The sequence below is a fragment of the Mustela putorius genome, unplaced genomic scaffold, assembly GCF_011764305.1.
Source record: "Mustela putorius furo isolate JIRA1106 unplaced genomic scaffold, ASM1176430v1.1 tig00003845_pilon_pilon_pilon, whole genome shotgun sequence".
Classification (NCBI taxonomy): Eukaryota; Metazoa; Chordata; class Mammalia; order Carnivora; family Mustelidae; genus Mustela; species Mustela putorius.
Window position 1 is genome coordinate 26,795,313 of NW_025421998.1, and position 16,264 is coordinate 26,811,576.

General features: G+C 34.2%; 1 protein-coding gene across 4 annotated transcripts in view; it reads right to left on the reverse strand.

The window, feature by feature from the left end:
* The window catches only part of PCLO (piccolo presynaptic cytomatrix protein), a 408,014-nt gene that overhangs the window by 27,059 nt on the left and 364,691 nt on the right, over positions 1-16,264 (reverse strand). For all 4 annotated transcript variants that reach the window (XM_045089737.1, XM_045089734.1, XM_045089735.1 and 1 more), the window contains one exon: positions 12,850-12,923. In XM_045089737.1, coding sequence (XP_044945672.1) covers positions 12,850-12,923 — 74 coding nt within the window. The remainder of the gene's footprint in view (positions 1-12,849; positions 12,924-16,264) is intronic.

Below are 16,264 nucleotides of genomic sequence, written 5' to 3' on the forward strand. Positions count from 1 at the left end.
TTTTTTCCTATAGAGTATTATGTGAATTTTCAAATGATTTTCTGGATAAAACAAATAAGAATGTTTCAATCAGAGGAAATAGCTAACAATCTGAATAGTAGAAAAAACAAATTATTTTCAATGAATTCTAACATTTTCCAAAATTCTGAAAGTTTTGTTGCTGAGCATTTATAAAATTCGTTTTAACTTTTGAGTGATGTGGAAAAAAATGTTAAAACATCTTGATTGCATAGACTTTTCTCTCCCAGAGATTTTGTATTTTAGTTATCAAAGTCAGTTTCTGGGTGTTACACACAAACAGTGCATCATGGAACACTGCATGAAAACTAATGATGTGATGTATGGTGACTAACATAATAAAAAAAAATGACAAAGTGAAAAAGCTTTGTCTGTGTAACAGTAATGCCATCAGAATAACTTTGACGAATGAGTATATTAAAGAAAGCACTTAATTGCAATAACTATTACTAAAGAATTTTAAAAGAATGAATATTCATAATCATTACGGTAATAGTAGGAAGATATTTACCGCAAATAATGGCACTTTTTTCTTGTACTCATTCATACTATTTGCTTGCTAGCTCTAATTTTTTATTCTCTCATATATCAAAAACTTGAATCATTATACATTTTATGCCTTCTTTTTTCCAAAAATCAATTCTCCCATGTCCCAATCCTTCATTTTTACCTAACCCTTGAAAAAATTGCCAAGAAAAACCTACTATCAACTATTTTTCCGTTTTCTTTCTATTACTTTCTTAAAATAATATTCTATTGCCATTATAATTTATTGATGTTTTATTTTGGTGGATGAAGATTTAGTTTTTTTCTTGCAACTTAGTTATGTTGCAATCTTGATTATACTAATATTTGGTATTTACATTGACGTGACCAACATTGTTCACATCTGAGACCATTTAGGTACTACATGGAGTTCTTTACCTAAACTCTTTTTTGTTTTTCCTAAAATTATTAATAATTTTTATTTTACAGTTTGCTTAGCTTTCTGTATACCTACCCCTAATTGTTCGCAAAATATCCAAGAGTACTAAAACCCCAGTAAAAACCATTTTTCAATTGGCCAGACACATCGTGACTTCTGTCAATTTCACTTTTCCTATCCTGCATGAACATCCCACTCATCCAGATAGGTAGCATAAGAAGTAAAATTTTTGAGACCTAGACTTCCCCAAAATGATTTTACCTAACGCTTACAGTTGATGGATGGTTTGTGGATAGAATTTATTTCTTTTTAAGACTTTATTTATTTGTTTCACAGAGAGAGATCACAAGTAGGCAGAGAGGCAGGCAGAGAGAGAAGGGGGCAGGGGGAAGCAGGCTCTCTGCTGCTCAAGGAGCCCAATGCTGGGCTCCATCCCACTACTCTGGGATCATGACCTGACCTGCTGAAGGTAGAGGCTTAACCCATTGAGCCACCTAGGTGCCCTTTGGTAGAATTTTAGTTACAATGCCTTCCACTTTGAATGTCATAGGCATTATCCATTTTTCTCTATTCTTTTAAATGTCTGTTTTGCTATTGGGAGATTTTATGGATTCTTGTCCTTCTTCTGTTGCATATAATGTATTTTAATTAATTAATTGTCTCTAGATGTATTTGGAATCTTTTTTATATCTCTGAACTATTATGATGTTGTTCCAGTTGTAAGTCTTTTTTCATTCCTTGTCTTTCTAATATGGAGATTTACTTTCTTTTTCTTTAATTTGGGGGAGCAACGTGCTATTTTTTGAATAATATTTCTCTCTATTCTTACTATTTTCCATGGAATTACTATTAGTTAGAATTTGAACCTACTGGCTTTATCATTTAATTTTCTTGTTCTAACAACTATAAGTTAATTGATAATTTCCCTCCAGTGAAATGCTTGTTTCATTGAAATGTTATTTCATAACTTCTGATCATTTTTTCTCTTTAATTGAGAAAAATATGAGGGATCCTTAAGGAGATGTTTATTTAGGATAATGATCATTTGGTGATCACATATACATTTTTTTAACCTAATCACCAATTGTTTGTTGCTTTTGCTTTTGTCTCTTTTACCATTTAAGTTTTATTATTTTTTTCTGTCGGCAAAAACATTATTATTTCTTTCATGGTTTATGGATTTCTTTTAATGCTTAGAAAGCTACCCTGCAAATGCCACCAAGGTTATACAAATAGTCTCCTAAATTTCTTCAAATATTTTTATTATTTTTAACTTTATCTTCTTTATCCAACTTTAAATTACTACTATATGGTACAACCCAGTAGACTAATGTTCTTTTCTTACAGAAGAAAATTATGACACAGCTACTGGAAAAAATTTTTTTCTACTAATTAAAAATGTCCAGTTAGTTTAAAATTTGTAGTCATATTGTCAGATATACACTATGTTATTTCATTTGTGTACACATCTATTTTGCTAATACAATACTGTTTTGAGTACAGTGATTTAATGGAAATTTAAATGTCTGGTAATTAATTAAAAAATTGTTGATAAGCTACACAGTGCCTATAATGTAATTGATGTTGATATTAGTTAATTGGTGATAAGCATTAACATAGACGAATGTTTTTTTTCCAATTATTGCAAACTATCTTATAAATTTAAAATAGTTTTTCACGAAGTAGCTTTGTAACTATAAATATTAAGATAAAAATGTTAGTAAGTATATAGGGCTAGAGTCAGATGACAGTAGATTACGTATCTGTAAATTTTAACCCAAACTATTTAATTAGTTGCTATGTGACTCTGAGTTAATGGTTTTATTGCTCTGAGCCTCTGTTTCCATAACTATAAAGTTGAAATCATTACTTCCTATCTATATCCCCAACTGTTTTGTGACAAACCGGATAATGTAAATGCATTTAGAACAAAATAAATGCTAGATATCCATAATATACATCTGTGTTATTGATTCTACAGCTATGGTAAGAGAATTCTCTTGGCTTATATTCATTCAGTACCTTCTGCTACACTGCAATGTCCTTATCTTGATTTAAGAGCTGTTCTCTCATAAATAAATCAGAGCACTAACTCCCAATACAAGTATTTTAGGGACTTCTAGGCAACTTTTCTAAAATATTAAAAATTTCCATTAGAGATATTAATTTCTGAAAGTATCAAATATTCTGGGCTTTAAGTTTGTCAATTGTTAGTTCTTTGATGTATGCTAAGGCTAAGAATAGCCAAGGTATCTTCCAGAAATTTATCGAACTTTAGTGGTCCATCAACAACCTCCAGAGATGAATCTGGCCCAGAGTAAGACCTAGAATGTTTTTTTATACTTCAATATCTGACTACTTTTTAGCAGACACCTTCAATTTTACATTCCCAGTGAGTGCTACGGGTCCAGAGATCAGCTGAACTGATTTTAAACACAGGCAGTTTCAGGAAATATGATAAGGTCTAGGGAAATAACCCTAGAGAGAAGGAGGGTATTCCCAAACAAGAGAGTACATGAGAATTATTCTTCAAGAAGAACAGCTTGAAATACTGTAATAACAGTATTGGAAACAAATGGGAAAATGTAGGGCCCTAAAAATATCTTTTTCACTGGAAGGATCCAAGTTGGAAAAAAAAAAAGATCATTTTCTAGAACATGGGTTTAAATAAGGCTTGGGAAGAATTAGGCCAGCAGTAATCACTTACATGATACAGGTTACAATGGAAACAATGATAACCGGCATTGACTATGAGGCAGCTACAGTGCCAGGCACATTACACTCCTTATTTCCATCACTACCTGCAGCACACTGGTCAGGTAGGTACTACTGTTATTCTTATATTTGTAGATTATGTACCAGAGACTTGAAGAATTTCAATAACTTGCCTAATAGCATGCATATAAAAATTACAAAATTACAAAATACAAAAATTATTTGTCCAAATCGGCATATAAAAATATACCATGTCAATGGATAAGAAAATAGTATACATATTGATGTCAATTAGCTCAAAATTATATTAGAGTTTTCATTTAATTTCAATAAATATTTATGCAGAATCTCCTTTGCTTCTCAACAAAGAGAGATTTAGTTCTTTTTTTAAAAAATATTTTATTTATTTATTTGACACAGAGAGAGAGAGATCACAAGTAGGCAGAGAGGCAGGCAGAGAGAGAGGGGAAAGCAGGCTCCCCGCTGAGCAGAGAGGGAGATGTTGGGCTACATCCCAGGACCCTGAGATCATGACCTGAGCCTAAGGCAGAGGCTTAACCCACTGAGCCAGCCAGGCACCCCTAAAGTTCTTTTTTAAAAATTAAAAAAAGCAAGTAAAAACATTCCAATTTTAAAAACTGAAAATAGAATTAGGATAATTGAATAGGTGTGGCAGATACAAACAGACAGATATGTCAATAAAATTTCCAGAAAGCCCATTACCAGACATAAATACACTTGAAAATTTTGAATATGAGTGATGTGGTATTTCATATCAGTGAGGAAAAGAAAGCTTATTCAACAAATGTTTCCAGGAAAATTGATTTGCTGTTATCTCATGGCATGGAATAAAAGAAATTGACTTAGATAATTAGATATTACATTTCACACCACAAAAGAACTAGATAAAAATAGAAATCATTATGTACCTAATATCCTCAATTGGGTAGAGAATACTTAAGCAAATAATTAAAGATGAAATGATATACAAAATTAATTATAAATCTGACCCTGTGAATATTTGTATTTAAATTCATGAGCAAGAGCCAGGGATTGAAATTGCCATTTTTAGGGGCATCTGGGTGGTGTAGTCAGTTAAGCGTCTGACTCTTGGTTTCAGCTAAGGTCACGAGCTCAGGGTCATGTCTTGACTTTTCCCCCAAACGCACTAAAATCCTTTGGCTTTTAATTTCTCTGCACATGGCTTGCAAGGGTGGTGGTGGGGAGGAGCCTAGCATAAACTGTTACTGAGATTTTTCTTTTTCTGGTGGATGGAGCTTAAGAGAGACAATGTTAGATGTTCCCTAAAGGTTATTACCTTATGACGGAATCTAGATCCAGAGTGAGACCTGAATCCTGAACTCTAGAATCACAGTCCAACTTCACAGTATGTATTGTTCTACCTGGATTTCATGTTTATACTGTTACCCTTGAACAACATGGGTTTGAATTGCACAGGTCTGCTTACACGCAGATTTCTTTTATAAATACAGTACAGTATCATATATTATTTTCCTAATGATTTTCTTTTCTTCAACTTACTTCATTTTAAGACTATGGTATATAATATACATAACATATAAAATACATGTTAATTGACTTTTTATGTTATCAGTAAGGCTTCCAGTCAATAGTAGGCTATGAGTTGTTAAGTTTGGGGGGAATAAAAGTTATACATGGATTTTCAACAGTGCAGGGAATCCACAAGCCTAACCCCTGCATTGCTTAAGGATCAACCATACTTCGATCCCAAAAAAGTCCTAAAAGATGATTTGAATGTAAAAGGAGATCTACCTTATTCTTCCACAGAAAGAGTCAATATTATCAGTTTGATACAGTCTAAATTCCTCATTAACATTTAATATTTCCCATTGTTCACAGAAGCGTGAACTTCCCTATCCAACCTAACTTTGTACCAATTTCAAGTTTCTCTGCTCTCCTTTGGCACCCTTTATCCAGTTTCACTGAATTGCTTCCCCCTCCACATATCATATCCTTTCTTTCCTTTGCATCTTTCCTCACCATGTTCCCTCAGCCTGGAATTTGCCTCTCTCATTGCTGTCTGTTTGGATCTGGTCCCTCTTTCAAAACAGTCACCACCTATAACCTCTTCCACAGAATTGTGCCCCTCAACGCCCACAGCCTTAGCAATGCTTTCCAATGTCTAAATCCTAAAGCACATAATCTGCTCTTGAATTTATGACCCATTATCATAATTCTTCTTTGCATTATACTTACTAAAGGTAATAAAATATTTAACACCAGGAATGGCACAAGTCTCTAGCCACTGTGAATGTTTTGGGTCTACCCAATGAATGAGTATGCTTGCTTGCTCACTGCTTAATTATGACATAGAACATCCTAGATCGTAAGCCCTCTCACATCAGCATTGTATTGAATTGATCGCTGTAGCATCCAGATTTTTAATACAACGTCTTACACATAATAGAGATATTTAGTACTGATGAATTATAGATAGAAACAAAGTATATGTATTAGTAAAATTAGGGCAAGAAGCTCAGAAACAAGCAAACATATTCAATCCACTGAAAATAATTTCATAACATAATGTACATATGTTGTCATTTTTTTTTAAAGATTTCAATTATTTATTTGATAGACAGAGATCACAAGTCAGCAGAGAGGCAGGCAGAGAGAGAGGGGAAAGCAGTCTCCCTGCTGAGCAGAGAGCCCTATGCAGGGCTCGATCTGGTTGTCAATTATTAAGCACAATTTGTGTACGATAAGTAATCAAATGATACAGAGTAACCCACTAATCACATTTTCCTTGACCACATTCTGACCTCAAAATTGAGATAAAAATCAAATAACATATTTTCTTAATGATTTTAACAAAACAACCACAATAAATATACTGTAAATAAATTTTGTCTGCCATCACCTTCAATAAAACTGAACTTAAATAAAGCTAATTTTTTATTTAAAAATTAAGTCCTTGAGTAAGAGATGCAAACTTCTAGTTATAAAATAAATAAGTCACAGGAACAAAAAGTACGGCATAAGGGATATAGTCACTAATAGTATAATAACATTATTTGTTGACAGGTGGTGACTACACACCATGGTGAGCACGGAGTAATGTACAGAATTGTCAAATCATGATGATGTACACTTGAAACTGATACAACATGGAATGTAACTATACTTCAATAATAAGATTAATTAATGAACTCCTTGAAAGACCCATTCTTGACATCATTAAAATGAACAGAATCAGAAAATTCCAGAATAATAAAAGGAGAAGGGATATACAAAAGACAAAAAAAAAAAAGACATTTCATATTTAATTTGAAATTTCCTCAGTCTAATTAGAAAGAGAGGAAATAAGTGTCGAGAGGATGAAATGAATTTTTCTTCAGGATCAAGATTATAGCTATTATCTGAATTGGGGGAATTCTACATGGAGCTCAGAAGGACAAGGACTAAGTCACATTCAGGGCTTAACCCAGTGCTGGTCACAACAGGTGCTCAATAAGTATTTGCTGAGCAACCTGTGGGATGCCCTCTGAACAGCAATTATTATGTTCTAACTAGGGCCTCTTAGAGTGGTGTTTTATTTTCCTCTTTGCAGGCTAATATTTAAACAATCCAGTTGGTCATGGAAAGAGGAAAAATTAAATGAATATATATACATATATAAAAGGAAATAGAAGAGTTTTTTAAAAGCTATTAAAAAAAAAATGTTTCTCAAAGCCAGATAACAAGATAGAGACTCTAGGCCTGAGGCCTAGATTTTTATTGGTTTAATGTAGAAAGTCATTTCTGTTCTGCACTTGTCCCATGGACTTTGTAAAATGTGTTCATTCACCTTGAAAGCACTCATACTAATCACCACTGGAGCTATGTAAAAAATATATATGTGTGTACAAATGACTTGAGATGCCAGTTAAAATGAGATTGTTGTGGTCATTATCAACTTTCATTAATTTCTACCTAAACTGTTAAGCTTTTTCAACAACAGCAAAAAAACGCCCACTTCCAGTAAGATGTAGAATCAAATCTTGTTTTCTGTCCTATCCCCTGACTCCAGCCTCCTTGGGTTAGCATTATTGGTGATTGGCTTTCACCGACTCAATTATCTGAAAGCATTTGTGGGTTGAGTTGAGGATATTTCTATAATGGCAGAGGTTTATTTGTTCTGCCCCATTGAAAATGGAAATGGAGTGATTAAATTAAGACTTCTAAAGATACTTAGGAAAATAAATGATGTATTAGGGTGATTTGTTTTTGAAATACATGCAGCTGGAAAATTAAACCTCATGCAAAGTGTGATTCTTAATGCCTGCTGCTAAAGCTTGTGAACCCCTGGTTTAGGAGAATAAACGGGTTAAGCCAGACACTCTATGTAACGTCCACGGATGCCCACCAACAAACAGTAACACTATTAAATACAACGAATGAAAACAAGGTAGGAAAGGGCTCATCATCTATTAAGAGTGTCAGAGGGTTTTAGTGTAAATGGGGAAAACACTTGTCATTACAACTGGGAAGGCTAATTCATTTGGTCTAAATTTGTAAGAGGAGTGGTCTTATGTAGAACTCTTCCGAAGAGTCCGTGATATTTTGTCAGTCTTGACTAGTGTCACTCTTGGATAGAATCCAAATGGCTCTCTTTTATATTCACTTGTATTTATGTTATTTGTTTGTTTATTTTTAAAAGGTTTGTATTTATTTATTTATTTGAGAGAGCTAGAAAGAGCAGGAGCTGGAGGTGGGGTCAGGTGGGGTGGGGTGGACATCTGGGGAAGGACAAGCAGACTCCCTGCTGAGCAGGGAGCCCCAAAGTGGGGCTCGATTCTGGGGCTCTGGGATCATAACCTGGGCTGAAGGCAGATGCTGAGCCAACTGAGCCACCCAGGTGCCCCTGTGTTCACTTTTAATTTAATAATAGCTACAATGTAAGGGATGTTAATCATGTGCCAAACACAGTGTTTATTTGCACTTTACATTGTGCGCTTATTTAAATTATGACAGTTCAACCAGTTATTAGCAGAGGCAGTCCACAGGAGTGCTACCATTTTTTTACTACAATTTGGGTTGGAACTCCAGAAACTCTGATTGATCTCATATTCTGACACACAGAGCATGAGATTAATCAGCATGAGATTAAAATTTATGAGTCAGTGCGATAGGGAAGATGCAACATTATTGGAGAAAATGACTAAGTGGAAAATGATTTTTTTTTTAAATCAGAATGCGGAATAAATAGATTTACTCAATAAATAGAACAAGGACACGACTATTAAAAAATTTCTATAACATGTTCCACATAAAATTTGAACCCCATAAAACATTACTTTTTGTATTCTGTATAGTTTAATTTTAAAACAAAAATAAAAATGTTATAAAAATAAACTGTACAAGGGTGATTACTTAAAATCTATGATATACTCTTGATTTAAAGTACGCATATCTTTGTAGATCAGTTTTCCTTAGAGTGGACCAAGGTGTGCGTAAAACAAAGTACTTAAATGCGTAACACGAAAGACTCAAGGGGAAGTGGCACATTCAAAAAAACCTTAGTAGTTACTAAGACACAACTTTTCTGGTACCCTGATGAAGAATTTAAAGGAGGAAAAAATCCAGTCATGAAACTGAACATTATGAGTAAAACCAAACTGACTGAATTCTGTTTTGTTTGTTTGGCTATGTATTGGCTAAATATGTTGCCTGACAACAAAAGGAAAGGAAAGCAATCCTCTGAATTGGTCAGAACAAAATGTATATCATAAATATACCTGGATTACAGCACAAGAGCTGATTCTATATTTCTATGGGAACAAAGCAAAATCTTGTATATTAAATTGATCTTTTCTTTTTATTTGCTCAGAGTAATTAAAATCCTATATGATTTAATAATTTTCTCCCCACTCTCTGTTCTTTTTTTTTTTTTTTTAGGAGTTATTTATTTTGAGAGAGAGCACACATGTAGACATTGCGGGACAGAGGGAGAGAGAGAATCTCAAGCAGACTCCCCACTGAATGCAGAACCTGACACAGGGCTCGATTTCACAACCCTGAGATCATGACCTGAGTAGAAATCAAGAGTCAGATGCTTAACCGACTAAGCCACCCAGGTGCCCTCTACGTATTCTTTTAAATTTAAAATTATTTGTAAAGCTTAAATACTTACTGAAGATTTCTTCTTCACATTATTAGCACTCTCTCTCTCTTAAAATATTTTATTTATTTGGCAGAGAGAAAGAGACAGTGAGAGAGGAACACAAGTAGGGAGAGAGAGAGGGAGAAGCAAGCTTCCTGCTGAGCAGGGAGCCCAATGTGGGGCTCAATCCCAGGATCCTGGGATCATGACCTGAGCTGAAGGCAGACACTTAACGACAGACCCACCCAGGTGCCCCTATTAGCAATCTTTTTTATATCTCTTGCAGTTGGATATTTTCATGCCCAACTTCATATAGATAATAAATTATAAATTTGCTTATTGTCCAAACTTCAGAAGTCACTCGGTCAAAAATAATCTGTCCAAAATATTGCTACTGAAAGGGCACATAACTATAAATGATTCACATTACATTACGTATTCTATCTTATCCTCATCCTCAACCTCCAGCCCTCTGCTCAATAACTAAATCTGAGATTAAATATTGATAAGAGTCAGTTCACTAAAATATAAACATATGGACTCACAAGTTTAAATAAAATATAAAATAGCGTATGACTGGCTTATACTTGTAGGAGTGATGGGAAAGAAGAAAGAAGTATTAGGCTGAACAATTCTTATTCATTGACAGTTATTAACATTTATAATAAGATAATTTCATCAATAAACTTTTTTCCTTTTTAATTTCTTTCTTTGATTTAATTTTATTTTTTCAGTGTTCCAAGATATCAGTGAACATTAAAATTAAAATTAAGTAATTTGACTTTGAAAAAAGTGCACATTAATTGTTTCTCTAATTACCTGAATTCTAGAGTCATATAAAAATCAATGGGCATTATTTTCGTATATTATTATATCATTTATTCATTCACTCAACAAACATTCTTCTTTTTTTAAACCAAGACGTGAAAAGTTTTATGTAGTCAAAGGAAATGATTTAAAAACCATGAGGGAAATGAAAAGAGAAAAGAATCAATGGAACATTGTGCTGTGCTCTTGCTGCTTGAAAAGATCCAAGATGCACAGTTGATTCAATATTAACCAAAGTCCCTGAAGATGGCATATAGGAGTTCAACAAACATTCCAGAAGCAACGCTATGGGTAAAGCTTTCTGCCAAGTGCTGGGCAACCAGGATGACTAAACCATAGCTCTAGGCTAAATGTTCAACTTTATGGAGGAGACAGGCATAAAAACATACACTCAAATTGAAGAACAAAATGTGCAAATTATGGTTTAAACAGGCACAGATTTGGTTAGTGGTAGAAGAGCACAGGAGGAGAAGGACACAAAATCTGGAAGAGGGTGAATTAAGTCAGGACGTATGTAATCTGATTCTTCCATGGGATCTTCAGGCAAGATTCTGCACTGGCCCTGCACCTCTGGGCCCTTGGGTGCATTCTCCGGCTTGCCCCCGCTCTCCTATCAGGGTAGCTGTCTCCTTGGCTGTTTCCCTGGCTCGCCTGGCAGTTGGGCTTCCAGTGGGATTTGATCAGGCAGCACTGGCAGAGATTGGAGAATGGGAAGAAGGAAGTAACCAGGATATTTCTCCCCATCCTCACCTATCTCCAAATGTATTTCTGGTATTTGCTGTTTCTCTTCCTTGTCCCCTGCTCCCTGCAATTCAGGCTTGCCCTGGTTTCAGCTCTCAGGATAGTCACTTCTTTCTGCCACCTCAGTAGGTCTGTTATTACAGCGCCCGGTTTCTCAGGGAGACTATGAGTGGGTAACCATTGCCAGCCATCAACTTCCCCTATTTTAAATATTCAGAGTGGTTTCCATTTTGTTGGTTGGATGCAAGTGCCTGGCAGACATGAACTATGGGAGGCTGAATTCCAGGGAGTCTGGAGGGTAAATTTGGACCTAATCAACATATAGATGAGAATTGCTGAGTTTACGTACTGAGTGTATAAAATGATGGGTAGATTAACGGTGGAACCCTGGGGAAAACAGCAGCAGATAATACAGTCTTTGAATGAATCTAAAGAAAAAGTTTTAGTAGAATCAGAAAAATGTGGTATCTACTAATCCACAAGGAACCTAGCTGTCACTGGCATCCAATATTTGCCAGATGAGGTTTCTGAAGACAGATCAGGTCACCAGTTAGATAGCAGGACCAGATTTGAAATCCAAATCTGGGTTTCCTATTTCTTCATCTTGTGTTTTTGTGATACCATGCCATTAATCATTCCTTTTAATAGCAGGTGATTTGGCATAATTTGCTTGGGTTCAGGTTACTTGCTCTTATCTTCTGTGATATTTCCACCTCCGTTTCTTCTTATGTAAAAACCAGTATATGGTATTATTTACCTTCATGGGTAATTTTAAGAATTAAATGAGATAATATATGAAAATACTTAGAATAGTATAAAGTAATTAAGAGAGTTGAAATTACTGAGAGGTTATGCAATCTAAGAAGGTTAATAGTGTTGTCAGATCTTATCACAATATTATGAAAGATAAGCTAGTCATTGTATACCTTACAGGTCCTGAATATCTCCCAAAGTTCAAGATTTTCTTGCATTTTGTAATCAAATTGGGTTTTTACTTTAGAAGTTAGTCATTTTTTCCCTGTAAATTGATTTTTATGCCATTAGTTTCTATTGAGCTCCATACATTTAAGAATTTCCATTTTAAGTGAAGTTTCATGATTTATTTTCTATTTGTATGGTATTTTAACAAAAAATTTTTTTAAATCTCAATGAGATTTCCCTGAGAGTCTTCTGAGTCTCCCCCCGTCATCCTTCTCACTTTTCTTTCTCTTTTAAATTTTTAGTACACCAAAGTATTTAAATGTTAAATGTAAATCAAGAAATTGGGAAATTTTTAAATAAAATTACAAGATAATTCTAATCTACTAGATAACATAGAGAACGGGGTCATTTTCCTAGTGTTGTTGCCATTAGCACTTAGAAATTCACATTTGTATTCAAAGAAAACACATCAAACATTCAGAGTGTAACATGTAGAGTTAACAAAAATCCATGTATAAAATAATTATACATGTATACATGTATACAATGTATAAAATAATTATACATTTTAACTTACCCTCCGTGTCTGCTAGTCCCACTCCTACTCCTGGCTGCTTTACAGGCTCTTGCCCATTCTGCCCCATCTTTCCTCTGTTTAAAAGAAAATACAAGTTTACACATTTAGTTATGCTCTCTTAAATGCAAATGAGAAGACCAAGTTCCCAAAAAATAGAGTAACATTATATATTCACACCTGAAATAAATTACTTGAATGGCCATAAATTGCTTTGTATCATGTTAATTTTAAAATAGGGGCTTGTTTCTTTTTCATACTTAGTCTGAATATAATACCTCAAAATTCAGTGTCTTGTTCGTTGACTCATTCATCAAAGATCAGACTATCATGAAATTTTCAAATTTTGTTTTTGAGAATTATGGCATTGGGGCGCCTGGGTGGCTCAGTGGGTTAAGCCTCTGCCTTTCGCCCAGTCATGATCTCAGGGTCCTGGGATCGAGCCCCTCATCAGGCTCTGTGCTCAGCAGGGAGCCTTCTTCCCCCTCTCTCTCTCTGCCTGCCTCTTTGGCTACTTGTGATCTCTCTCTCTCTCTGTCAAATAAATAAATAAAGTCTTAAAAAAAAGAGAGAATTATGGTATTGCTGTTTTTTTCATTTTTAACTTAAGAACTGAGGAGAGTTTTTATGTCTTTATGTTATGATGACTTTTATAGACCTTTTGGTAGAAGGGAAATGTTGAATTAAATAACTTAAAAGAAAATATTGTAATAACACAGATTTTTATTTCACTTAGTGAATTTCAGATCCCGTCTGGTTTCAACTGTGTGTAGCATATTGGCTTTTGAAGTCAGACTTCCTGGTCTCTGCCTCTGGCTTTGCTATTTCATGCTACGTGTCATCTAAGGCAAATCTACTCAATCTGGTGAATCTATTTCTCCTTTTGTAATATAAAGATAGAAACACTAGCTAGCTTTTGGGTAGGAGAAAATCACATGGAAAATTTATATACAGTACTTAACACAGTGCCTAAAACAACATAAAATTCAATAAATAGAAAATATTAATAGGTAGGTATGAACATAATGGCTTTAGAATTCAACCAGATTCTACTACTCCTTTAGTTTCAGCCTTGAACTTTCAAGAAGGGCAAATCAATGAAGAATTCATGATACTCTGGGCACTGTGTGTTCAGAATATTGATAATGTAACAGCCCAAACACTTCTTATTTTTTCAATAAGAGAAAAAGCCACAGGCATAGAAAAGATTTTGGAGTTGCCTTTATACATACTTATATAAGATGTTTTAAAACAATGAAACAAAAACACCTAAGTTTTAAAAAGGGTGTTTGAACAAAAGAATGCCTTGATACTATACTTTCTTTTTTTTTGATACTTTACTTTCTAGATAATAATTCTAACATAGAAAGATTTGCTAACAATTAATTCTTACTTTCACAAAAATATTTGCTTTGCTGAATTTGCTGAGAATGTAATCATATTTTTTTCTTAAGAATGCAATCACATCTCAGTTGAAAATGGCTCTAAAGATTCTCTTACCATTCTAGAGAGATGGTTCTGCACATAATGAAAGAGGAGTAGATATAAACTCAGAAATTATTTTATCTTGAAAGCCATTACATTTTTCTATTATGACAATTCTAGGTCAGAGGTTTAAACACAAATTCTTATCAAGTGTGAAGGACACACAAAAATGTTAGAAATCATGGATATACTTATATACATATAGACATGGTCTGCCTCTGAATATATGCCAAAATAGTCTTGATTAAGCAATAAAAGAAACTTAAATCTGTGTAATTGTTTCAATGAGATTCAATACAAGTGGGTGGTAAATTTAAAGTAGAGCTCGCTCTGCTCTGTTCTGATCAGAGAGAAAAGCTTAACAACACAGTAGCAGTCTTACAGTGAGCAAGACACTATGACTAGCAGAGGGAACCAAACGTCCTATTACTGAGTCAAACTCAAATGGAAAGAAGAAGCATTTTAGGAGTGTTCATCTAACACATGAGAGTACTAAAAAATCACTCTTCTATGTATCTCCAATTTTGACAAAATAATTAAAATTTTTAGTAATAGTAAAATTTGGGTAATTTTTTATTTGACCTTAAGTCCTAGCTTTTGAATTTTAATGGTATCTGGTATTCAGCTGCAGTCATTTTTCCCAATGAAAACTGATTCTAACGTTAGATGCACAGATAAATGTGTACAAGAGGCATTTCTAAGATCTTACAGGTACTTCTGCAGCATCTTGAAGCTAAATGAAGTACAAAGGAAACATGACTGTGGGTTATATGAAGGGTGTAATTTTTCTGAATTCCCAGGAAATAATCTTCAGCTCAGAACATGCGGACTACACATTTTATAACTTCTATTTGTTAATCAATCACCAATAGTTATTGAACTCTTATGTTAACTTAAGCAGTAATTGTGTTAGACACAAATGGGTATATAAAAGATATACCAAATATTGCTTTGGAAACTAGAATTTTCTTTGTGCTTATACAGCAAAACAATGGTGTGCCTGAGGCAGTTTTGAAAGGCTTTGAGGAAAATGGGAAAAACAAAATTGGAATGTGGTATGTATGTAAAAAAATAAATAATCTAATTCCACTTCAGATATTCAGATACTGAGGAAATAACACACTTTTTCTCTGGAAGTTATAACTTTATCATGAGTGTTTAATTATTTGAAATGTATGGATAAATTGGAGGGATATTAAGCGATGTGTGGTTAAAAAAATTACTAACTCATGTGATATTCAAAGCCTAGCAAGAGATATGTAATGAATTTGCTGAAATTCTCTTCATACAGGATCATCAGAGAAAGAGGACTAATGAGATCAGACTTCTTTTAGAAGTAATGTCCAATAAAAAAGAACTGATTAAATATAAATAATATTGAATCCATAGCCCAAGTCTTACAAAAAAAAAAAAAAAAAAAAGATGGGCAGGTGATCCAATAACATAACAGTTGAAGTAGGAAAACTATAACTTAAAAATCATAAAATAAACACATTTTTCAGTGTACAAATCCCTTTCCCCCATTATTTTGCTTTTATAGACTGAGCCATTATCTAAGTATTGGGACTACTCTGGACACAGAAGGAAAGATTTATAAGAACCTTGACATTAAAACAAAGAGAACTAGAATTCCACTCCCAGAAATGGCTTCACTCAACATTGGAGAAAACGAAGATCCTTTAACAAGTGCCGGGATCAGGGGTCTGCAAACTCCATAGGGAGCCAGATAGGAGATGGTTTGAAGGGGCCTGAGCTCACGTCTGCCTCTAGAGGGCAGAAGCGACATTAGGCAACACATTAGTGAATGGGTGTGCTTTTCAATAAAACTTGACTTATGGACGCTGAAATAACAATTTCCTAAATTTTTATGTGTCATAAAATGCGATTCTTCTGTTTCCCCACTGCCCTAAAACATTTAAAAAGGTGAAGGCCA